The 26,050-nt window shown below is 43.7% G+C and overlaps 1 protein-coding gene across 4 annotated transcripts in view; it reads right to left on the reverse strand.

Moving 5' to 3' along the window:
* Positions 1-20,470: 20,470 nt before the first annotated feature.
* Positions 20,471-26,050, reverse strand: part of LOC129701605 (drebrin-like) — a 160,918-nt gene continuing 155,338 nt past the window's right edge. For all 4 annotated transcript variants that reach the window (XM_055642896.1, XM_055642898.1, XM_055642899.1 and 1 more), the window contains 3 exons: positions 25,331-26,049; positions 23,472-23,556; positions 20,471-20,843 (listed from right to left, as the gene is read on the reverse strand). In XM_055642896.1, coding sequence (XP_055498871.1) covers positions 20,779-20,843; positions 23,472-23,556; positions 25,331-26,049 — 869 coding nt within the window. In that variant the 3' untranslated portion in view covers positions 20,471-20,778. The remainder of the gene's footprint in view (positions 20,844-23,471; positions 23,557-25,330; position 26,050) is intronic.

Genomic DNA, 26,050 nt, shown 5'->3' on the forward strand with positions numbered 1-26,050 from the left:
TCATGTGGATGGCAATGATCCTGTGGCACTCTACCAAGGAAGAGAAAGGGAGCTTCCTTAAGTTTTCAACTTGGGTTGAAGTTTTGGACAATATCCATCAGCAATATCAGTAAAGATAAGGTTATCTGGCTGTTATCATATGGGAGTTTGCTGTTGCTTTGCTAAATTCCAAATGTGACCTCACTTCAAAAAACTCTTAATTAATTGTAATGTGTTTTGGGACATCCTGATTCCTAACCAGTCTAAACAAGGGCCCCGACCCAACACGTTAACCATTCCTTCTCTCCAGAGATGCTGCCTGTCCCTCTAAGTTACTCCAGTTTTTTTGTATCTATCTTTTTAATTATTGATCTACAAGAGAACAATAAAAATCCTGTTTTTTGTAAAATGAATTGTAAAAATAAATTCAATAAACAAATGGATCACAAAACTGGTTTCTGTCCCCACAGTATGGTATGTGTTAAATTTTTACTTCTATTGAAATGTTAAACATCCCAAAAGTATGAAGGGAATTTTGTGTTAATGTTTGAGCTATTTAGATGCTCAGCTGCCTTCTGTTTCTAAGAGAACTCGATGGTTAATCATTCACGGACAAATATCCTCTTATTAGAAAATAGCTGAATGTTGCCTGCCATGAAACACATGACAGTTGTTTTATAATAATGCATGTTCCACAATATGACACTGCAGCTGAGAATCATTTCTTTAACTATCCTGAAGGACTTGAACACAATTTGGTCCAGACCAAATTTATAGCATATAACCATATAACAATTACAGCACGGAAACAGGCCATCTCGGCCCTACAAGTCCATGCCGAACAAATTTTTTTCCCCTTAGTTCCACCTTTCAGCCAATTTATTGGTAATGAAATATTATGGAAGCGGGCCCTTTAGCCCTCCGAGTCCACGCCAACTATCAATAATCACCTGTTCATATTAATTCCATATACCCTACTTTCGCATCCATTCTCTACAAATTGAGGCAATTTACAAAGGCCAATTAATCTGCTAACCCACACATCTTTGGGGTCTGGGGTGTGGGAGGAAATCAGAGGAAACCCATACGGTCACAGGGAGAATGTGCAAACTCCACACAGGCAGCACTCGAGGTCAGGATCAAATCCAGATCTCTAGCACTTTGAGTCGGCAGCTCCTCATTTGCAAGTGCATTCCTAGCAATTGAGCAATGATAGAGTTGCTGCCTAGCTGTTCCAGAGACCTGGGTTCATCCAGACTCCTGGCACTGTGGGTGTGCACGTTTACCTGTGACTAGATTTTCTTCAGATACATAGGTTTCCTCCCACATCCAAAAAACGGGATGGTGGATTAATTGTCCCATGTGTCATTGATATGTAGGGTTAATGGGCATGTGGATAGGAATAAGTCATAGATAAACAACAGGTTGGTGGAACTGATGGGATTGTTCTGAGAAGCAGCATAGATTTGAGACACTGAATAACTTCCCACGTTGTAAGAAAATAAGAGTGAACAATCACAGCATGGTCTTTTGAAGAATTTCAGGGGACAGCTCCTCTGATTTTTTTCTCTCAATATCGATGCAAAGCAAATTATCTGGTCGTAGCTACAATACAAGGGGGAGGAGCCATCTTGGAGAACGGCTGCTAACCAGCAGCCGTCCGTTTAATTAACTTTTTTTTGTAGTTCTAGTGAGTCCTGTGTTTTGTTTGTGGGAGAAATAGACGTTTTAATGTGGGGGGAAGGGGGTAACTATATTTCTAGGTCCCTACCTGGTCGGTGAGGCAGCTTTTTCTCCGGGCTGCCCCGTCGACCCATCCTCATGGCCTACCAACGGGCTTGGAGCGGCGTTTCCTGGCGGGGACCGCCCAGCTCCTCGGCTTCGGTGGCGGCACAGCGCTGGAGCGCTATCGCGGAGCGGAGCGGGCGATGCCTTGCCTGGGTCGCTGCGCTGGATCGAAGCGCTGGAGCTCCGGTGAGCTGTGACCGCCGAGTTCAACACCTGCGGGTCTGCGGAGCGGAGCGGGCGGCGCCGACTTCAACATCGGAAGCCTGTAAGCTCCAAACCGGCGCGGCCTTGTCGGCTTCGGAAGCGCGGTCTCCGGTAAGGAAGCGGCTGTTCCAGGTGGCCCAGCCACTGAGAGGACTCTCCCGATGCCGGGGCAACAGGCCCCGGCGTGAACAGCCAGGAACAGCGGGCCTCCGTAGAGGCAACAGCTGAGGCCTCAATAGGCCTGACTTTGGGAGAACTGGGGATGGGGACTGGACATTGTGCCTTCCCCCACAGTGGTATCCATTGTGGGAGGATGTTTTTTTGTGTGTAAGTGATTATTTTAGTTTGTGTCCAAGATGGCTGTCGGAAGGGAGAGTGTACGCTGGCGCGGTTTAGCTGCCGCTGCTTTCTCTTCACATTGTGTTTTTGATTTTTTGTCTTTGGATTGAATTCTGTCTTTAATTTGTGTATTGGTGATGTCTTTATTATTTATTTTACTCCGATTATATGTTTTTTCTCTTCTGTTTATTTCTGTAAGGTGTCGTTGAGACTTTGAAAGGCGCCCGAAAATAAAATTTATTAGTATTATTATATTTACTAAAAGCCTGATCTTGACCGTTGTTGGCCCACTTAGCCGCGATTTCCGAGAGAACGTCGCCACCTACGGCCATCATTTTTGGCCACCTCGCTCGGAGCCCCCCTCCACCTTCCGGGACCGGAGGATTTATCCCATCGATGAAAAACCAGAGAGATATTAATGTTTTTTTTTAATTCACCATTCTCTCTGCTGCCCCCGCTGGTGGCAGGGGGGAGGGACTTTAAACCCCAGAAGTGTAGTCCCTCACTCAGTCTCTGCCAGACCCAGGAAGCGAGAGGATCACGGCTCTCTGAGCTGCGAATAACACTGAACGCACGTCTATTCCACGGTGCCCAATTGTTTGCATCGCCTTTTTTTTAAGTTTGTGTTCACAAAATGAATTTTGGTTGTCAGGTGGCTGCAGCCAAATTGTTTGCCTTGGCTTGGCTTTTAAAATCGTTGCAACAGTTGGCTGCCAGCCCAATAATCCATTCTGCCCACAATGTCTATACTAGCCCACAATGTCTATACTAGCCCTCTGGAAACCAGTACCTTCGGCCCGCAACACCCATACTAGCGCAAAAGAAAGCACCCACCCCACCCACTGGCGAGCGATATTGGTGGAGAGGTGGAATATTGTGTTGGTGACCAGCCCTCCCGTGTGATGCTGGGACCCAACGGGTCCCACTTAGTCTATCATTGGATTCTCGGGTTCACAGTGAATAAGTAAACGTTTCTGTTGTTACATATGCAGTGATGGTTTCTAGGAGTTTCACAATTTTTCATTTGGTGAGTGTGTGTGATGACAATTGTTGTGCTATCTCTCATGGCGAGATCTGCAAGTCATTGCTTTCCCTTTTGACCCTTCTATATTTTTCACCTCTTCCCCCCCCACACACCATATCTCAGATTAAGAATGCAACTACCACAGTATCAGAACAATCGACTAACTGAGTCTGTTTTGAAAAGGGATTTGCGGGTATCTCAGCAAACAAATCTTTCACAAACCAACCTCTGACCTGCTATGGAATGTAGTTATGTTGTTTGTTCCTCCAATTGAAATGTTTAACTTGTCAAAGATATGAGGAGAATTTTTGTACTGAAATGTGTTGAACTATTTGATTGTTCTGATGAATAACGTGGTCAAACTAGAAGAGGAGCCCAACGGCAATTTATTGAAAGAGAAATGATCACAATCTTTGAAAACATCTATTATAAAAATGTGACATTATGTGGCAACTCACATAATAGCAATTTCATAACAACAGGAGTATTGTACAATTTAGTGCTCTACAGCTCTTTAAAACCACAAACTGCAAATTGCTTTGAACATCTTGTACTTGAGCTGTGGCCTAAAAGGTCGCCGATCACTTAGTCTGTTCCACACATTTGTTTTGATGCATGTCTTCCCTAGCTGGGGAAATTGTCAGCCTGATTTTTGTTTGATCTGTATGAACTGTGCAAGAGGAGCCCTGACTATTGGGATCAGACAAAATTGAGTCTTGTCACAGAATGCAACTCGCAATCCCATACAAGATTTGTTTGGCCAGGCAACATTAAGCTGTGTTGCAAATCGTGGGCCCCAATTGCACATAGAATACGGAACATAGAACAGAAAAGTCTCATGTGCCACTGACATATTGGCCCTACCACCACCAGTTCCAGTCACTCACCACCCTCTGAGTTAAAAACACATGCCCCCCTCTCACCTGAAGGCTATGCGCTCCAGTAGTTGATTATTCCCTCCTGGAAACAGATTCTAATCGTCTACCCAATCTATGCCTCATAATTTTATATACTTCTATCAGGTCTCCCTGCAACCTCTGGCATTCCAGAGAAAACAATTCAAGTCTGTCCAACCTCTCCTTGCTGTTAAAGTTCATGCCATTAATTGTACGTTTCCCCCTTACATTTGACTTCACAAAGTGTAAAATGGTAAGATTCCATTTGCCATTTCTCCACCTATTTAGACTTTAGAAAAGCAGCGTGGAACCAGCCCATCGGCCCACTGAGTCTGTGCCAACCAGCGATCACCCTGTACTCTAACTTACACACACTAGGGACAATTTTGTGGGAAGGTGGGAGGAAACTGGTGAAAACCCATGCTGTCACAGGAAGAACGTACAAACTCCGTACAGATAGCACCCATAGACAAGACCAAACCCAGGTCTCTTGTGCTGCAAGGTAACAACTCTACTGTTGTTCCACTGTGCTGCCCCTGTAACTGTAACTGATCTACATCCATCTGTATATCCTGCCAGCCTTCCCTCACAATCTGTGGCCCCAGAAATCCTGGTGTCATCTGCAAACTTGGACATTTATGTCCAAGTCATTTCTATATTTCACAAACAGCAGCGGTCCTAGCACAGATCCCTGTGGATCTCTATTGGTCACAGACCTCTAGCCTGAATATTGCCCCTTCCACTATAATCCTCCACCTTCTATCAGTAAGCCAGTTCTGAATTCATTTGACCAAGTCACTGTTAATCCTGTGCATCTTAATCTTCTGGATCAGCCTACCAAGGGGAACAAATGCCCTACCTCATCAATCACCGTAGTCTCCTCCTTAGAAAACTCAATCAAGTTAGTAAGACATGACCTGTATAAAGCAATGCTGATTCTCCCAAATTAACCCATTACCTTCCAAATGGGAGTAAATCATATCCCATGGAAACTTCTGCAATAGCTTGCATATACGACTAACGTGAGGCTCACCGGCACGAAAACGCTCTGGATACTCTCCATTTCCCTTCTTAAATAAAGGAACAACAACAACAGCTACTCTCCAGTCCACCCGGAGCCTCACCCATGCAAAGACCTTGATCATTTCTCCCGCAATCTCCTAATTTTCCTCTTTCAATAACCAGGAACTTACCCACATTGATGTTCTTCAAGTGCCCCATCCCCACCTCCTTCTTAATTTCAAACAGCCCTTGTGTATTAGTATTCTCCACACTAATCTCACTGTACTCCATGCCTTCTCTTTGGTGAAAACAGATGCAGACAGTAGACAATAGGTGCAGGAGTAGGCCATTCAATGTGATCATGGCTGGTCATCCACAATCAGTACCCCGTTCCTGCCTTCTCCCCATATCCCTGACTCTGCTAACTTCTAGAGCCCTATCTTACTCTCTCTAAACACCCACTTTAGTTCTTTCCTCCATTCTTCATATCCTTCAAAATGACGTGTCTGTTTCCATCCTCTTAAATCTTGCATACACTTCCTTTTTCTTTTTGACCAAATGTACAACCTCTTTGATCATCCAAGGTTCCCTTACTTTGCCATCCTTGTCCCTCCTCCTTACCGAAACATGTCTCACTCCAATTTAGTACCTGCCAGAGAGGATAATATCATTTTAAACCAGTAAAATGGAGGTGGTTTGTGTGAAAGTCATTCCTTGGGTAGAAACAAAGAACTGCAGATGCTGATTTACACCAAAGATAGGCACAAAGTGCTGTAGTAACTTGGGCAGGCAGAATCCACGGGCATGAACATTGAAGTGACTGATAATGGGCTGGAAAAGGTAACAGGATTTGATTTCAATAACAACTTCATCAACAAGTTCGCTGATGACACAACAGTGGTGGGTCTCATCAGTGACAATGATGAATCGGCGTACAGGATGGAGGTGGAGCTGTTCACAGGTTGGTGCAAATCCCACAACCTCATTCTTAACGTGGGAAAAACTAGGGAGATGGTGGTTGACTTCAGGAGGGCGGGGAAACAACACCATACACCTCTGCACATCGACGGAGCTGATGTGGAAAGGGTCAGCAGCATGAAGTTCCTAGGACTACATCTGTCTGATGACCTGACGTCCACGGCCAACACCACAGCTCTGGTCAAGAGAGCCCAGCAGCGACTTCACCCTCTCCGAAGACTACGTAAAGCAGGCCTCCCCACTACACACCTACGGACTTTTTATAGGGGGACTGTCGAGAGCACACTGACCTACGGCATCACTTCCTGGTTCGGGAGCTGCAAGGCGTACGAACGGCACCAACTAGACAGGATAGTGAAGACCGCAAGCAGGATTATTGGTGCTCCACTCCCCTTCCTGCTGGACATATACAGGAAGAGATGTATCAACAGAGCCATCTCCATCATCAAAGACCCTTACCACCCATCGCATGACATTTTCTCCATCCTCCCATCTGGGAAGAGGTACAGGAGCATTAGCTGCAAAACCAGCAGGATGCTCCTCAGCTTCTTCCCACAGGCTATAAGACTGTTAAATGGACTTTGCCCCCTGCCAAGTATCGCGCACAAACCCCCACACTGCAGCAGAGCCACTGTTGTGCCGCTGCCGGTCGGAACGGCTGTTGAATGTTTAGTAGAGTGTTAAATTTGTTCATGATACATGTATTTTTATTTCTATTTATTTTTTCATGCACACTGAATGGACACTGGTTGAGCAACGTTTTTTTGTTTCCTCTGGGTATGCGAATACTCAGGAAATGACAATAAAGATATACAATACAATAGGTGGGGACGACAGAGGTGTTCATCCCCCAGGGGATCAGGAGGTCAATGTGAGCATCCATACAGCCTGATTTGGATGTAGTGCTGCAGAATGTTTAATGGATTTGCATATGTTCATAAAGTCGCACTGAATATGTGACCACTGTTGCAACCATTCTGCTGCATATTCTCATCACTCACTCACCAATAACCTGTATCAGATCGGGTTCATATGACGTTAAAATGCCCCATCACACTGTCACTCTCTTACTAACATGCCCCACCAAACCGTACATCTTTCTTGCAGCAGCTCTCATGTAATTGGCACAAAGTGCCCTCAACGGCTGGGGGGCAGGTGCAGTTCCCTTCGGCCAGGACTAAAATGTCCATACCATCTACCCCAAGAAATTATCATACCTGGAACTCTTTCTCACGTGTACTTCTGCTCAACTTGCACTCTTTTTGGATTCAGCTAGTTGCTGACTGTGCAAGCAATAGCCTCGCATCTCTTCTCCTCCAACTACGGGGGCAGCATGGTGATGCAGTGGTAGAGTAGCTGCCTTACAGTGCCAGGGTTCGATCCTGACTCCGGGTGCTGTCTGTATGGAGTTTGTACTTTCTTCCCGTGACCGTGGGTTTTCTTCGGGTGCTCTGGTTTCCTCCCACAATCCAAAGACGTGCAGATTTGTTGGTTAATTGGCTTCAGTAATATTTATAAACTGTCCCTAGTGTTTAGGATAGTGCTAGTGTATGGGGATTGCTGGTCGGCGCCAACTTGGTGGGCCGAAGGGCCTGTTTCTGCTCTATATCTCGAAACCAAACTAAACTCTAACCATGACCTTACCACTTTCCTTTCCTGACAAGCAAGCTCTCCCCCTGTTCAGGCAGTGAGCACAAGACCAGATTGAAGAAGGCACCCAATTACTTGAATTGATAGTGGCGGCCATTAGCATTAGCCATAAGCCAGCAGTTAATACAGAGACAGGATCGGCCCAGGGTGAGTCTCAGAAACAAATAGCCTGCAGCAGTAACATGGAGAAAGTGTGGCCAGGATGTTCATTCCCTGGAGGATGAGGCCGCAACAGCTCTGCAGACGGGGACCAAGGGAACAGCCTTCGGAAAGTGGCCTGGTAGTTATGCAATAAAACATGAGGCATTGACAGCTCTGCCTGACAGGTATGTATATCACAGAAACAATTTTGTTAGTTTAAAAGTCTTTGTGGGACTCTAAAAATGGCATAAAAGATCCCTTTCATCCCACCTAATTTGTTCATGAACTATAAGCATTCTGCCTTTACATACCCACCACTTGAGATCATTTTGGTCAGAAAATCTTCACCTCGTGTGCTGCCAGATCTGAATTCAAACTCTTTAAGCAGTCATACTTGTTTTTACCTCAAGAACCACTCAATTAATTTACTCCAGTTTAGTTTAGTTTTTAGCTAATACCAGCAGGGCCGGATTTACGTATAAGCTTCATAAGCTTAAGCTTAGGGCCTTGAGATCTAGGGGGGCCTCTGCCTCGCTCCGCCAAGGTGTATAAAACTTTTGACATAGTGGCATTGTAACAAAACCTGCCATCAGCGGCACTATTCTTGCGATTCCAGAGGCTTTGATGGTGTGGAGGTGGGGATTAAAATGCAGGTGAGGTTTATATTCGTTGTCGGAGAGGAATTTGCTCCAAAGATCCTTGGATATTTGATTTGCTCAGACCTGATGCTGAAAATCCATTCTACGCGACTAAAAACGCCTTCAATGCCTTCACCATCATGGTTTGCAAATGCAGGACAAAGCAAAAGGTACGTAGTTTCTTTAACCGTTTTACCCAGTCCCTACCTGGGCGAGGATGGGTGCCTCCTCTGAGCTGCATCTTCGCCCCCTCCTCGCGGCCTAACGTTCGGATTGCGGCGGCCTTTCACGCCAGAACCGACCAGAGCTTCGAGCTGCAGCTTCAGCACGGGTACCATCGAGGAGTAGCCTGCCGAACCTCGCCGCCCCATTGTAGCCTACTCACCTTGCCGCCTCACTGTGGCCAACCCACCTCGCCTCCGGGGCCCATCGAACATTGCCGCTGCACCGGAGCCCATCGAACATCCCCGCTGCACCAGGGCCTACTCACCTTGCCGCCTCAACGGGCCCACCAAACCTCGCCACTCCACCGACCATCCGTCCACTGGGACCTCCCACGCTTCACCCGCTGACCCGGGCTCCACTTCCGCCATTGGCTCCACCAACCCTCGCCACTCCACCGCTCTCCAGCACACCACAGCCGTCGTCTTACCTGAATCCTGAACTCATCACCGGGCCAGAAGTTTCCACGCTGCAGACTCCAACTCCAATGGGTTTGACTGTGCTGGGTCCTAGTGCCAGTCCCCCCCCAACCCTGGTAACATCAGTGCCTTCTCCACTGGGTCTTCCCCATCCCCCTCAAACCATGTGACCCCAGCTCTTCCCCACCCACACTACAGTCCTCATACCCCCCTTACCCCCTGACCACCCACCACCCCCCCACCAGACCTCGCCTCGGCCTCAGTCCACTCACCGGCCCAGCCCCCATCCTTGCCGTGTGTTCAGGCCCTTTCGCCGGGATGATGGAACTTCGACGTCGGAATGGATTAAAAAACCCTTGGCGGCTTGGACTTCCGAATCGGCCACTTCCTACCGGAGACCGCGGGTCCCAAAGTCCACAGGTTGAGCTGGGCGGAGATTCACGCTGGCGGCCCTCGGCAAAGGGATCCCAAGGCTCCACGCTGTTGAAATCAGTGCGGCCCGAGGCTGGGAGCTCCGCAAACCACAGCTCTGATGTTGAAGCAGCAGGCCCAACACTCCCTTTAAACAGCGATCCAGGTAAGGCATCGCCCGTTCCGCGGTGAATCCAAAATGTATTTTAAAACCAACTGTTTAATGACAACATACAGTAGGATCTAAAAGTGTCACACTGTCACTGTCGGATAGTCATGGCCCTCTAGTCGTGGGGGTGGGGGATTGGGAGGGAGGGGGCTCTCACAAGTGAAATAGCCTAGGGCCTCTCTTCATCTAAATCTGGCCCCGATTACTAGCCTCCATTAATCTTTAAGTTCTGGTTGATCTTCGCAATGATATGTTTGCAATCTCATGGTAGAGTCTGTCCTCACCTTCTCCATCATGGTCTGGTTTGGCTCAGCCACCAAGCACGACATCTGGAGGCTGCAGCGAATCGTCCGATCAGCTGAGAAGGTTATTGGCTGCAACCTTCCCTCCACTGACGAACTGTACACTGCAAGGGCCAGGAAGCAAGCGGGTAAGATCATCTCTGACCCCTCTCACCCTGGCCACAAACTCTTTGAATCACTTCCCTCTGAAAGGCGATTCTGGACTGTCAAAGCTGCCAAAGCCAGACATAAAAACAGCTTTTTTTCCATGAGTAGTAGCTCTACTCAATAACCAAAAATCTGTAGCCTCCTTTTGCTCCAGTATTTTATTTAATTCACATGTTTAATCGATAATGTTTAATTATTAATGTTTAATGTTTTATGTGTCATTCCTAACTGTCACTGTATATCATGTTGTCATTTGTGGGCGGAGCACCAGGCAAATTCCTTGTATGTGAATACTTGGCCAATAAACTTATTCATTCATTCAATTTCAGTAATTTCTTGACACTTGACAGCATGATCCAAATTTTGTGAGATTATTGGTCAATTTGTGGGGACTCGAAGATCATCTTGCATCTCATTCCCTCTTTCTGGAATGTATTATATGCTTGTGCTGGTGTGGGTCTGAAACTTATGAATGTCTCAGCAAATTTTGGTTCCGTAAATTCAAAATCAATGCTGGTGGTGAGGATGCTTGAGATGTTTCCACAATTGACCATTTGATGAATATTGGCAGATTTATTTTTTCAAATGACCACACATGCAATGCCACCTAGTGGTCCCCAATTTAATATTTTTGCATCCATTGTCCGTCCAAGCTGAATTAAGACTTCAGTGAAAAGATCCAAAATCCTTCCCCCTTCCTCCCACCCCTACTCCTGCACCACAACTTATTCCTTATGATAGCAATGTGTACTCACATGGGGCAATGCTTAGTTTTAGCCAGGGATCCATTACTAGCACCTACCTTGCCCCAGCAGATTTAAAGGAATATCTCCATCTATCATTGTTCTTAATATTTAACAGTCCACCAGAGGGCGGACTGTTGTCAGATTTCTGATGCGTGAAGCTTGTTTAACTCACTAGCCAGACATTGATTACATTTCTGAAGACAAAAGAGATACTAGATGCTGGAATCCTGACAATAAATGTAACTTGAACAAACTTGAACTTGAAAATACGAAGTGCTGGAGGAACTCAGAGGGTCAGGCAGGTTCTGCAGAGGGTATGCTCAGATGACATTTTGGTGATGAGATGGTGTGCCCAGCGATCGGTGCTGGGCCCATTGCTGTTTATGATTTATGTCAATGATTTGGATGAGATCATACAAGGCATGAACAGTAAGTATGCAGATGACATTAAAGTGGGTGGTATCATAGTGAAGGCAGTTATCAAAAATTACAGCCAGCTGGGCAAGTGGGCTGAGAAATGCCTAATGCAGTTTAATGTAGATGTGCCTAGTAGAGGGATCTGGGAGTACAGGTGCATAGTTAACTGAAAGTGGTGTTACATCTGTCAAGGAACATAGATCATTGAACAGTACAGTACAGCAATGAGCCCTTGGCCCACTATACTTGTCCAAAGCAAGATGCTGTTAAACTAATCCCAACTGCTTCCATCACCATCTTTGGCAGTGTGTTCCAGGCCCCCATAACTGTAAAAAAAACCTGCCCTGCACATCTCCATTAAGCTTCCCCCCTCTCACCTTATATCTATGTTCTTTAGGGTTGGACACTTCCACCGTGGGGGAAAAAGGTTCCGACTCTCCACCCTATCGATGTCTCATAATTTTATATACATACATCAAGTCTCCCCTCAACCTCCTATGTTCTAGAAAAAAGCCCCAATCCAGTCAACCAACCCCTCCCTGTAGCGGAAACTCTCTAATTCAGGCAGAATTTTGGTAAACCTCCTCTGAACCTCTCCCGAGCCTCCACATTTTTCCCGTCTTGGGGCGATATTGAATATAGAATTTGAGACATTATTTAACAGTTGTACAAGGTGAAAATGGAACCATCCTCTCACCAGTTAGAATGCGGTCCTGACCTCCCATCTACCTCATTGGAGACCTTTGAAATATCTTTAATCAGATTTTATCTTGCACAAAATGTTATTCCCTTTATCTTGTCTGTACTTTGCGGATGGCTTGATTGTGATCATGTATAGTCTATTCTTTGACTGGATAGCATGCAATAAAAAGCTTTTCATTGTACCTTGGTACACATGATAATAATCAACTAAACTGAAATAAACTAAGATGTTGGTGCGGCAGGGTAGGACTTTAATACTTTGAGTGCATGAGATCACAGTTGATCTTTAAAAAAAAATTATTTTTACTAAAAATTATTTAATCAATTATTTACAATAATATTTACAGTACAAAATTAAACAAAACAAAACTCACCACCATAATACAAGACAAACAAATATACTAAATAAACTATGAAACAACTATATTACAATCCTTATTGGGGGTGACTTCCACCCTACGTGGAGCCCTGGAAATCCCCCAGGGTGCCCGTGGATAGTGCGTAGCCCCTCTCAAGTACCACCTCGGAAAAGGGGCAGGCAGCCGGCTCGGGCAGAGCCCTCTTCCGCCTGGCGCCGTGACTCATGGATAGCCAGCTTGGCCAGGCCCAGGAGCAACCCAACCAGGACATCATTGGCAAGGGTGATCATATTGCGGTGAATAAAATCATGACGGGAATAGATACAGTCTTTTTCCCAGAGTAAGGGAATCGAGAATCAAAGGGCAGAGGTTTAAGGTGAGAGGGGAAAGATTTAATAAAAACCTGAGGGGCAACGTTTGTCACTGACGTTGGTAGATTTATGGAATGAGCTGCTTGAGGACACATATTGCTGGAGTAACTCAGCAGGTCAGGCAGCAACTCTGGCGTACATGGATATTTTGGGTCGAAGCTGTTTGTGTCCCTTTGTGTATTAACCAGCATCTACAGTTTCTTGTTTCGACATTTTGAGCTGCTAGAGGATGTAGTTGAGGCAGATAGTACAAACAGCATTTAAAAGGCATAAGGACAGGTACATGGATAGGAAAAGTTCAGAGGGATATGGGCCAAATGCAGGCAGATGGGACTAGCTTAAATGGGCATCTTGGTCAACATGGCAGGTTTGGCTGAAGGGTCTGTTTTCATGCTGTATGGATCTTTTGGAGTATTACATACAGTCTGGTCACATTACAGGAAAGACGTGGAGGCTATAGGGATAGGGCAGAGGAGGTTCACTAAAATGCGGTCTAGATTTGAGAGTTTCCTTGCACATTCCAAAGACATGTAAGTTTGTAGGTTTAAGAAGGAACTGCAGGTGCTGGAAAATCGAAGGTAGACAAAAATGCTGGAGAAACTCAGCGGATGAGGCAGCATCTATGGTGCGAAGGAAATAGGCGACGTTTCGGGTCTGAAGAAGGGTCTTGACACAATGTTGCCTATTTCCTTCGCTCCATAGATGTTGCCTCACCCGTTGAGTTTGTCCAGCATTTTTGTTTATCTTAAGTTTGTAGGTTAATTGGCTTCTGTAAATTGTCCCAAGTGTGATAAGATAGAACTAGTGTGTAGGGAGGAACTGCAGATACTGGTTTACACCGAAGATATTCACAAAATGCTGGAGCAACTCAGCAGGACAGGCAGCACATTGAACTAGTCTATGGGTGATCGCTGGTTGGCATGGCTGCTCTCTAGTGTTCAGATGGAGTGTTCAACATCACTATCACAATCATTTCTGCCTGATTTTACCAAGGCTCGGAATGTGTCAATGAAAACATGCTGTATCCCTAACCTAAACAAAGAATGCTTCCATTTCCAGATACATTAACTGGTGAGCTAACATTAATTTAGCCCGTTTAAATGCACTTGTTCATCATACATATGTCAACACCCTGTCCACAACTATTTGGTCTCACTGCTTTCCTCGGCAAAAGACTTGAATTCCAGAGGTGGGAATGACCAGGATCATGATCAGTTGCAGGGGTGATTAGCAAAGGAAAATATCAAATCAGCTTGTAAGAACCTAGAGGAATTGCAGCGTCCCGATGGGGTCCAGCTCGTGGATGATCCTTCCCATTCGTGATGACATTTGCTGAAAATTACATTGTTCCAAAATAATAATCTCATTATTTTGGATGACATTTATTTCCAGATGAAATACGACATTGTGCTTATTTCCTCACGTGGGTGAATCTCATCACCAATGCTCATTGTGTAGCTACTTTGTGAACAAACACCATTTAGATAAAAAGTTGTTAATGAGGACATATAAATGAACAATTCATTTAGGAAAACAAGAACAAGAAAAGATCACTCAACACCTAACTTCTATCCTCGCTGGACCTTTTCATTTCTAACCATCTACCCTCCTTGGACCTTTTCACTTCTAACTCCCCTTAGATTCCCCTGAACGGCATTCTACCCTCTTTACACCTTTTCATTTCTAACTGCCGGTGGGATGTCAACCATCTCAAATTTTCTGCTCCTACTCTGACATCACCCCCTCTGAACGTACAACCCTCCGCTCACTATGCAACGATCCAAAAATTATCATCGAACCTGCCGAAAAGGGAGGTGCCCTGGTAGTCTGGCGGGCTAACCTCTACCAGACTGAGGCCAGGCACCTCCTCTTGGACACCTCCTCCTACTTACCATTGGACCATGAACCCATAGATGAGCACCAGATCATTATCTTTCAGACCAACTCTGATATCACTTCCAGCTGTCTGCCCACCACAGCCTCCAACCTTATCATTATCCAGCTCAGTACTGCTCAGTTTTATTTTTCCCCCAAAATCCATAAGCAGAACTGCCCTGGCAGACCCATTGTTTCTGCGAGCTCTTGCCCCACTGAAATTATTTCCATACACCATGATTTCATCCTGCTCGATTTCATCCTGTTTCCCCCTGGTCAAATCCCTTCCCACCCATGTCCAAGCCACCTCCCATGCCCTTTAATGACTTTCGGTTTCCAGGCCCCGTTCTCTCATCTTTACTATGGATGTTCAGTTGTTCTACACCTCCACCCCACACCAGGAAGGCCTTCAAGCACTGCTTCTTCCTTGACCGCAGAACCCAACCAATTTCCCGCCAGGAACTCTCTCCTCCACCTAGCTGGTCTTCCCTTAACAGCTTCTCCTTCTACTCCTCCCACTTCCTCCAAATCAAAGACTTAGTTATGGGCACTCGCATGGACCCCAGCTATGCCTGCCTCTTTGTAGGGTACATTGAATAATTCCTGTTTCAAGTGTACACTGACTCTATCCCCAAACTCTATCTCCACTGCATTGACAACTGCATCGGGGCTACCTCCTGCACCCATACAGAACTCATGGACTTTACCTTCAATACTAACTTCCACCCTGCACTCAAATTCGCTTGCACCATCTCCGACACCTCCCTCCACTTTCTTGATCTCATCGTCTCCAACACAGGAGATAGACTATCGACTGACGTCTATTACAAACCTACTGATTCCCACAATTATCTGGACTACACTTCTTCCCACCCTACTTCCTGTGAAGACTATCCCCTACTCCCAATTCCTTTGTCTCTGCTGCACCTGCCCCCAAGATGAGGTGTTCCATACCAGCACATTAGAGCTATCTTCATTCTTCGACCAGTAAACCCCGTGGCAGACCAACGCCCCTGTCCCTCAATCGGCGAGGGGGATGATCCAAGGAGTAGGGACCGCCACACTATCTTCATTCTTTAGGATGGGGGTTCCTCTCTTCTATCACAGATGAGGCCCTCATACATTTATCCTCTGTATCCTGTAGTTCTGCTCTTGCTCTCCTCAGTCGCAACAAGGACAAAGTCCCCTTAGTCCTCACTTTTCACACCATCAGCCATCGCATACAACACATCATCCTCCAACATTTTTGCCACCTCCAATGGGATCCCACCACTAATGCCATCTTCCCATCTCCACCCCCTTTCTGCTTTCCGCAGAGACCGTTCCCTCCGCAACTCACTGGTTCACTCATCCCTTCCCACCAAAACCACCCCCTCCCCAGGAATGTTTTTTGCAACCGCAGGAGATGCAACAGCTGTCCTTATTCCTCCTCACTCGACTCCATCCAGGGATTGCGACTGTCCTTTGAGATGAGGCAGAGGTTCACTTGCAACTCCTTCAAAACAAAGATATTCTAACCAAAAGAAGAAAGACTTGGGCTTGAGCCTGTCACCTGGAGGGATTGCTAAAAACGATAACACTCATTAAATGTACTGAATTTTATACAGTTCCAAGTTAATATGGAATATTCAATGCCACTCTCCAGTCAATATGATGAAGTGGGGGTCACTGAACAAAGAAATTCACTTCTAGAATAATCTTAGTAGAAGATTAAATTTATGCTTTAAATGTCGCCTTCACTGTTGCAGTTTCTCCCGCCACCCCATGTGCTGTTTTCTCCCATAATGGAACGCACAGTGGCACCAGCAGTAGAGCTGCTGCCTTACAGTGCCAGAGACACGGTTTCAATCCTGACTACCTGACTATGGGTGCTGTCTGCATGGAGTTTGCACGTTCTCCTTGTGACCGCGTGGGTTTTTTTCCGGGTGTGTCCTTTTCCTCCCACATCCCAAAAATGTGCAGGTTTGTAGCAAATTGCTCCAAGTGTGTAGGATGTCAAACTGGGATTACACAGAATGGTGATGATCGATGGTCAGCATGGACTCAGTGGGACAAATGTCATAAGATCATAAATGATAGGCATAGAATTAGGCCATTCTGCCCATCAAGTCTACTCCACCATTGGTCTACTGTATCTCTCCCTCCTAACCCAATTCTCCTGGCTTCTCTCCATAACTTCTCACACCTGTACTAATCAAAAATCTATCTATCTCCACCTTAAAAATATCCACTGACCTGGCTTCTACAGCCTTCTGGGGCAAAGAATTCCACAGATTCACCACCCTCTGACTAAAGAAAATTGTCCTCATCTCCGTCCTAAAAGAATGTCCTTTTATTCTGAGGTTATGGCCTCTAGTCCTGGACTGTCCCACGAGTGGAAACATCCTCTCCACATCCACTCTATCCAAGCCTTTCACTATTCTGTATGTGTCAATGAGGCCCCCCTTCATTCTTCTAAACCCTAAAGGGCCTGTTTCCACACTGTATCTCTAAACTAAAAACTACATAATTGTCCCTAGAGCTTTTACAGTAATTTGAATGATTTAAGTACCTGACATATGGACCTCACTTACATTAATATTCTAAAAATACATCTAAAATCCCCCCACAGAATAATAATTAAGCCTGATTAAGAGCACAACATTCCAATTCAATTAATCAGATCCTCCGTCATGGTCCAACTTTATTTTGGGCATTAATCTGACATTTGGTGTACCAGTTTCATGGTGGGACTGCCAAAATGAGACCATTGCCACGGACCTTCTTTCAACATCACCCTTTGTAATGCTCGAAACAAAGGCTGGATATTGAATGATATTAGCAAAAGTCCTAGGATTTCTTTGGGAAGCTGGTCTTAAAGTCAATCAATCAGAAGCCTGCTCAGAAAATACCACACACATTAGGCAGCAAAACCTATAGGGCTCACTGACACCTCTAACGTGGGAATAGTTAGGAAAAAAATTGTTGCAGATATTTGGCAGTTCTTAAGAACATTAACCAAACCAGGGTAAGGCTATATAGAATACTGTTCTGGCTCTACATGTTTCTTATAGCTGCTTTTAATGTAATAATGGGGAAGAGCTGTGGAGTATTTCCCTGAGTGACTTTGCCATACAGTTATGTACAGCTGAGCTGGCTCTCTGATTCAGTTAGCTTTGTTACTTTCTTATAGCCTTGTAAATAATCTTCTATCAAATGCAAATGGAATGATGGTGGAAGAGCAATGGCAGGAATTTCTGGGAATAATCCAGAATATGCAGGATCATTTCATTCCAAAGATCAGGAGAGATTCTAAGGGGAGTAAGAGGTAACCGTGGCTGACAAGCGAAGTCAAGGACAGTATAAAACTAAAAGACCAGACGTATAACATAGCAAAGATGTGCGGGAAGCCAGAGGATCAGGAAACTTTTAAAGAACAGAAAGTAACTAAAAAGGCAATACGGGGAGAAAAGATGACGTATCAAGGTAAGCTAGCCAAGAATATAAAGGAGGATAGTAGACAAAAGTGTTGGAGAAACTCAGCGGGTGCGGCAGCATCTATGGAGCGAAGGAAATAGCCAACATTTCAGGCCGAAACCCTTCTTCAGACTGAGGAGGATAGTAAAAGCTTCATTAGGTATGTGAAAAGGAAAAGATTAGATAAGACAAATGTGGGTCCCTTGAAGACAGAAACAGGTGAATTTATTATGGGGAACAAGGAAATGGCAGAAGAGTTGAACAGGTATTTTGGTTGTGTCTTCACTAAGGAAGACACAAACAATCTCTCAGATGTACTAGGGGACAGAGGATCTAGGGTGATGGAGGAACTGAAGGAAATTCACATTAGTCAGGAAATGGTGTTGGGTAGACTGATGGGACTGAAGGTTGAAAAATCCCCAGGGCCTAATGGTCTATATCCCAGGGTAATCAAGGAGGTGGCTCTAGAAATTGTGGACGCATTGGTGCTCATTTTCCAATGTTCTATAGATACTGGATCAGTTACTGTGGATTGGAGGGTAGCTAATGTTATCCCATTTTTAAGAAAAGAGAGAGAGAGAGAAAGCAGGGAATTATAGACCAGTTAGCTTGGCATCGGTGGTGGGGAAGATGCTGGAGTCAATTATTAAAGTTGTAATAGCAGCACATTTGGATAGCAGTAACAGGATCGGTCCAAGTCAGCATGGATTTACGAAGGGGAAATCTTGCTTGACTAATCTTCTGGAATTTTTTGAGGATGTAACAAGTAAAATGGATAAGGGAGAGCCAGTGGATATAGTTTATCTGGACTTTCAGAAAGTCTTTGATAAGGCCCCACAGGAGATTAGTGGGCAAAATTAGAGCACAAGGTATTGGGGGTAGAGTGCTGACATGGATAGCAAATTGTATGGCAGACAGGAAGCAAAGAGTAGGGATTAACGAGTCCCTTTCAGTATGGCAGGTAGTGACGAGTGGGGTGCCGCAAGGCTCGGTGCTGGGACCGCAGCTACCCTGTATTTACAATATATATTAATGATTTAGATGAAGGAATTAAAAGTGACATTAGCAAATTTGCAGATGAAGCAAAACTGGGTGGCAGTGTGAACTATGAAGAGGATGCCATGAGGAGGCAGGGTGACTTGGATAGATTGGGTGAATGGGCAGATGCATGGCAGATGCAGTATAATGTGGATAAATGTGAGGTTATCCACTTTGGTGGCAAGAACAAGAAGGCAGATTATTATCTGAATGGTGTCAGATTAGGAAAAGAAGAAGTGCAAGGAGACCTAGGTGTTCTTGTACATCAGTGCAGGTACAGCAGACAGTGAAGAAAGCTAATAGCATGTTGACTTTCATAACAAGAGGATTTGAGTATAGGAGCAAAGAGGTCCCTCTGTAGTTGTACAGGGCCCTAGTGAGACCACATCTGCAGTATTGTGTGCAGTTTTGGTCTACTAATTTGAGGAAGGACATTCTTGGACAGTCCAGAACCAGGGAACACAGTTTAAGATAAGGGGTCGGCCATTTAGAACTTAAATGAGAAACACATATTTTCACCCAGAGAGTTGTGAATTTGTGGTATTCTTTGCCTCAGAAGGCAGTGGAAGCCGATTCACTGGATGCATTCAAGAGGGAGTAAAATAGAGCTCTGGGCTAGCAGAATCAAGGGATATGGGGAGAAAGCAGGAACGAGGTACTGATTGTGGATGATCAGCCATGATCACATTGAATGGCGGTGCTGGCTCGAAGGGCCGGATGGCCTACTCCTGCACCTATTTTCTATGTAGCTATGTATCCATTCAATTTCCCTTTGAATTTTAGTAACAGATTGTTTTCTCAACAGACAGTACTCTCGTGGTACCGCATTAAAAAATAACATGCTAATCTATCGAGCTCTTCAGCCTTCCTCCCATTAGAGTTAGTATTTTTTTTAATTTACTCTTATTCTGCCATAGCTTGGAAATAAAATGTTAAGGCATTGGTAGAGCTAACATTAAAGCACTGTGAAGATAGTTGTCTATTTGTTACTTTGGTATGCTACAAGTGTTTATCTAGAAATCTCAGTGAAAGTTTATCTAGAAATTACAAGTGAAAGCACAGGTTGGACAAACTGTAGCAAGTTATGAGCAAACAAAATGCAAGTACAATTTCCAAGAGGGGATGAAATAGGAAGGAACGACAAGGTCAGATTGTATGGTCTGTATGTACAGATGAGGCCTGGTTTGAAAAGCTGGATTTTCAGAAACTGTTTATTTTCATACAACAGCAATTAGCATTTCACAAAATTTGTGCTTTTGAAAATGGTACTTGAAAAGCAATTGGTGATAGTTAACACTGCTAGTCACATAATATCAGCTTCAGCAGACTATACCTAGCAGCTGTGAGTGGAATTAATATACAATAAGGTTAATTTAGAAAATAATACATTCAAATTATTACAATTAAAAATAGTAAACACATACTCAAATTAAAACTTAGCAGTTTTTGTCATTTTCATTTACTTGAAGCATATTTGTCATACCGGAGAGCATCACACAACCAACTCAGTCTGCAGGGGAATGATCCGGGTCTGTGTCAGTATCATTGTCGCAATAAGTAATATCAATTTCTGAAAACAAAAAGGGAGAAACAGTAAGATGTCCTCATGGTTACACTGCAAGTATAAAATAGCTTGGTTATAATATTCTACAGCAAGGCATAATCATAGATGAACACAGGCTCGAGAATGGTTGGATGCTAATGGAAAGTGAGCAGGCTTAATGTGTGTGAGAGGAGAAAGAAAGGGGAGCAGCAACAAAACAATGGGGTGGGGAAAAAGAGCAATTTTCTATCCAGGACCAGGGAGGGCACCCGTTGTTATACAACAAATGGAGAGCAGATAGATAAAGACAAAGACAATTTGGAGAAATACCACACATTTCTGAGCATGCTTGCAAAATTCCTTCCATAATTTTCACTCTCACCATCTGGTTCGGGGTTTGGCTGGGAATTCAAGTAGGTGGCAATGTTTATTTCAGTTATATGCAATTCAAAATGGACTCGTCCCAAGAGTAAAACACCATAACAACTATTTCTGGTTTATTTCCCACAAATAAACACATTTTAAACAGATCCTCAATGATAACAATCACAATCACCTTATTGATCAAGGAATGTAATATTGTTTTTTTTACTGAACTGCAATGTGGTTTAAGAAGATGGTTTTTCACCACGCTCAAGTGCTATTAGGGAGTGGCAATAAATTCTACCTTGTCATCACACAAAAGCATACAAAGATATCCTACTGCTCAGCCAATATTGTCACCTGGTGCCTGGTAAGAAGCTTAGGCCTGTGCACAATTAATCAGTAATCATCCCAGTAGACTGCTGAATGTCAGTTTTATAATTGATAAACAAACAAAATCCCATACTCCTCTCTTAGATTTGTATTTGAGACTGATGACAACACAGTCAAATGCCATTTTCATCACACCAGTCTTGATATTTCCTGATGTATTGATAAAGAACATTCTGCACAACCATCCTTGATGGCATTGACACCATTATCTGATGAGGTTATCAAGATGGGAATTTGTAGGGTGATCAAATTACAATCCCTTCTGCAAAACCTGTTTATTTTGTCTGGAAGTATCGCAATGTGAGGACAATGAGTATTTATTTCTACTAATCATAAAATATGCTTCGGCAATGAATTTTGCAACTTTAACCAACACAAACCAACCTAGAAACCTACTTGGAAAAAGTATGTTTTACATCGAATCTCGATGAATGTTTCTGTGCAGAAATTCTTTTCATTTTGGATTTAAGAATTTAACTTATATATATGGATGCTACTGTCTGATCACAATTGTTTGAAGATGGTCAATCTATGGAATTACAGTGATGATTGTATTTAATTTTAGTAATTTAACATGATTTTGGAATTGGGTGTGCTAAAAGTATTACTGTTTCTAATTTAGCTGCACTCTGAGACCAAAGGTTGAATATTTTTGCTTGTAATTAATTGAAAACACATAATATTAACAAATGCATTGATACCCTAACCTCAAAAAACAACCCCTGTGTTTGTTACCTGTTACTAAGGACACCTCCCTCCCTTGGTTGGCTTGGTTACAAAAACTATATAAACAATGGGACAATCACAACTGATTTAGTATTTCTTGGAGTTAAGACTATTAAAAGCTTTGGGATGTGCAAAACGTTGAAGAGGTGGTTCAGAGAAAATGACTGTATTGATCAAAATGTACAGGTTGGGCAGAGAATAATAATTTTAGTAGGCAAATCCAGAAGGGAGGCATTATTTTAAAACTAGAGCAAAAGTTAGCTTTGCAATCAATTCTTCAGAAAAGATTTTAAGAATGCAGTACTGTAGAAATTATAGAATGAAAACGAAAAATTGCCATAGCTAGCAAATGGAGACAAAATATTGGAGCACTCTGATCCAGGTTGGATACACTGGATAAATCCATAAAATGCCTGTGATTAGATGGATAGGGATCTGATGCGATGAATGTAAACTTCACAACAGTGTACATCCCAATTGGTATCTTATATGCACTCCTGCATAGTATAAGAATTGTATTTGACTGGAAGCCTGTGACTCGTGGTGTACCTCAGGGTTCGGTGTTGGGCCTATAGCTGTTTGTCATCCATATCAATGATTTGGATGAAAACGTTCATGGCATGATTAGCAAGTATGCAGATGACACTAAAGTGTGTTGTATTGTAGATAGTGGATATGGTTGTCAAAGATTACAGTACGATCTTGATCAGTTGGGCTGAGGAATTGTTAATTGAATTAATACAGAGAAATGCAAGGTGATTTTGGGAAGTCTAACATGGACAGGGTCTACACAATGAATGGTAGGACTCTGAGAGTGTTGTGAAGCAGAGGGACCTCGGAGTGCAGGTGCATAATTTCTTGAAAGTAGCATCACAGGTGAATAGGATGTTCAAGAAGGTGTGGGTGGGGGGGGGGGGGGGGGGGGGGGATAACTTATGGATCTGGTTTGTAGTGAAAATAAAATGGATCATCTTTGTTCTCCAAAGTTGTCCTTACTCTTGGTCATTTAACATAGAAGGAGGAACCTGAGAATACTCGGATATTCTGGTCTGTTTCCCTTGCATTTGAAGGAAATGATTGGGATGGGAGAGAATACATGTTAAGTACAAAGTGCCTTTAGGAAGTTCAAAACATATGAAGCAATAGCATGACAGGGAACAGTCAGCTTCTCACCTGGTATTTTACTGCCAGTTTCCACTACGTGTGATTGGAATTTAATATATTCATCTTGCGGTGGATTAAAAAAATCTTCAACAGCCTGTGGAATATAAATCATAACATTTAATGAAAAAGACAGGATGCAGCAAGATATGCTGAACTGTATCTAAAATTATTCAGACAAAAGAGTGCTTCACAGAATGGTTTGACTTGGAAGCAAAGATTTTACAATTATGGTTTTCATTTACGTTTTACTCTCTATGATGATCTATTGCTTAGAAAAATACCTCCCTTAAAATAAAAGAGATCAATTAGGTTTGATTTAAAAATGAGCCAAATATGGGAATTTAGTCCAGCTGCACCCTGCCTTCCTCCATCTGTGACTCGGCGTAGAGCACCTGCCTTCCATCCCCTTCCATCCTCCTCCGACTTGAAATCAATGTGCACTGCTCCTACTGAATAGAATCACAGGAGGTGGCTGCAACTTCATTGTGCCAGAAATGGCTCTTTGAAAAAGTGTTAATAGTGTGCCAATGCATCGTGTTCCAATTTGTGATGTTCTAATTATTCCCCAGTGTTTTATTTTAGTTTTATAGATACGGCATGGAGTCCCGCCGAACAATAATTACTGGTACACTAGTTCTATGTTATCCTGCACACTAGGGGCAATTTACAGAAGGCAATTAACCACCAAACCTGGACGTCTTTGGAATGTGGCATGAAACCGGAGCACCTGGAGAATACCCACATGGTCACTGGGAGAACGTACAAACTCCATACAGACGGCACCCATAGTCAGGATCGAACCCAGGTCTCTCGAGTAATAAAGCAGCACCTCCACGCTGCACCACTATACTGCCCATATGAATCCATACATCCATATGAAATTCACTTTAAAAATTACAATTGAACCTGCTGCTGAGAGTCTTTTAAGCAGAACAATCTAGATTTTAGCAAATCATTGTATACTTACCTCCATCTCTTTTGCAAATAATTTTATATCCTCTGGTTGGAGACAGTGGGGATAGATATTGCTTAGTTTATCAAAATCCCCAACTGTTAACCTTGAGGATATAGATTCCACAAGAGATTACAAAAGGGTTCAGAAAGTCAACCCATCAAACAAATTGACAACAAAACAAAGTGCTGGAGGAATTCTGAGACGGGCAGCATCTGTGGAGGGAAATGGGGTAGATGATGTTTTGGGTTGGGGCCCTTCTTTAGACTGATTTAGACTATCAAACAAATTAACAACTGTATATACTAATCCCAGTTGGTGTATCAGGTAAAAAATTAAGGCAGGAAAGAAAATTAATTGCAACTCAAACTCTAGGTTTATTTATGCCTCAATAATCTCTTGGAATGTTTGCGTTGTAAATACATCAAGTGTTTTTGGGCATTCCAATGTCAGGTTTGGTAATTTCAGTGTTAAAATGTACTCTGCCTCAACATTTCATCTACTCTCTAAAACGGCATATCGGAATGTATTTTACTATTTCTAAAACCAGCTAAACCTGTAATCTGAGCAATTGTCAGTGAAATGCTACATTGTACAGCTGTACACGATTGGCTCACACTTCATTCATTTAAACTATTTCCCTTACCAATCAAAAAAATTAAGGTCAAGAAGGATGTTTGCTCAAGGCTCAGTTTTTGCAGAAATTTTACTGAATGTAATATGTCCTGCATTGCTGTTAACTGTCCGAATACATCATTTCTAAAGCTAACTCTGACATGATGGCACATTTTGATTAATATCATATTAAATAGTTGAACTCCATACACTTGCTGTAGCTGAAACCAAAATAAAAATACTTCCTGCTTTCAAGCACAATAATGGGCAACTTGCAAGTATCCTTTTTATGTTAACTTACCTCTACATCCTGGGGCTTGGGCAATTCCTGCATTCCAAAGCAAAAGTCTTCACTCATCTGTTGTGTACCTTCAAGCTCTATCAGGCTTGGAATATTCTCCCACTGCTGTGAATCAAGGCAGTCTGGAGGTGGTGCCGGCAATCCTTCATTATTATCAAAACACAGCAAGTTGTCTTCCTCATTTCCTTCACTGTTCTGTGGCTGCTGTTGTTGTTGTTGCCCTACTGCAGTTGGCTCTAACCCTGCATATTGCCCTGCTGATTCCTGGAGGTTTACAAGCAGTTGGCTATTTGCATCGATGTCTGCATGTGTCTCGTCCAGCGGTGGCCTTTTCATATTTAAAATCAGTTCCATGTTGTCATTGTTGGTGTAGATCAATGGCTGCTCTGCGACAGCACTGTGTGATTCAGATGGCAGCTGGTCTATTCCATTGGTCTCCAAAAGGTCCAGTAAGTTCTCATTCACTTGTGGAAAATTGTCATTCGTTTGTGGCTTCCCAATGTCTACCAGGCTTTGTCCCTCAGTACTTGTGAAACCTCGCTGGTCAATGTGCACTGACTCTTCAGTGTGTACGAAGCTGGGTACCTCAGGCCATATAGGGATTGGGGTGTCAATATCTATCAGGCCAGGTTCCTCAGTATAACTTGGCACATTCTGTTCTGGTAGTGGCTCTTCACACCGAATCAGTGGTTTTTCTGGAAAGGTAGGTGCAGTTTTGTC

Source organism: Leucoraja erinacea, chromosome 11 (assembly GCF_028641065.1).
Source record: "Leucoraja erinacea ecotype New England chromosome 11, Leri_hhj_1, whole genome shotgun sequence".
In the NCBI taxonomy this organism is placed as follows: Eukaryota; Metazoa; Chordata; class Chondrichthyes; order Rajiformes; family Rajidae; genus Leucoraja; species Leucoraja erinaceus.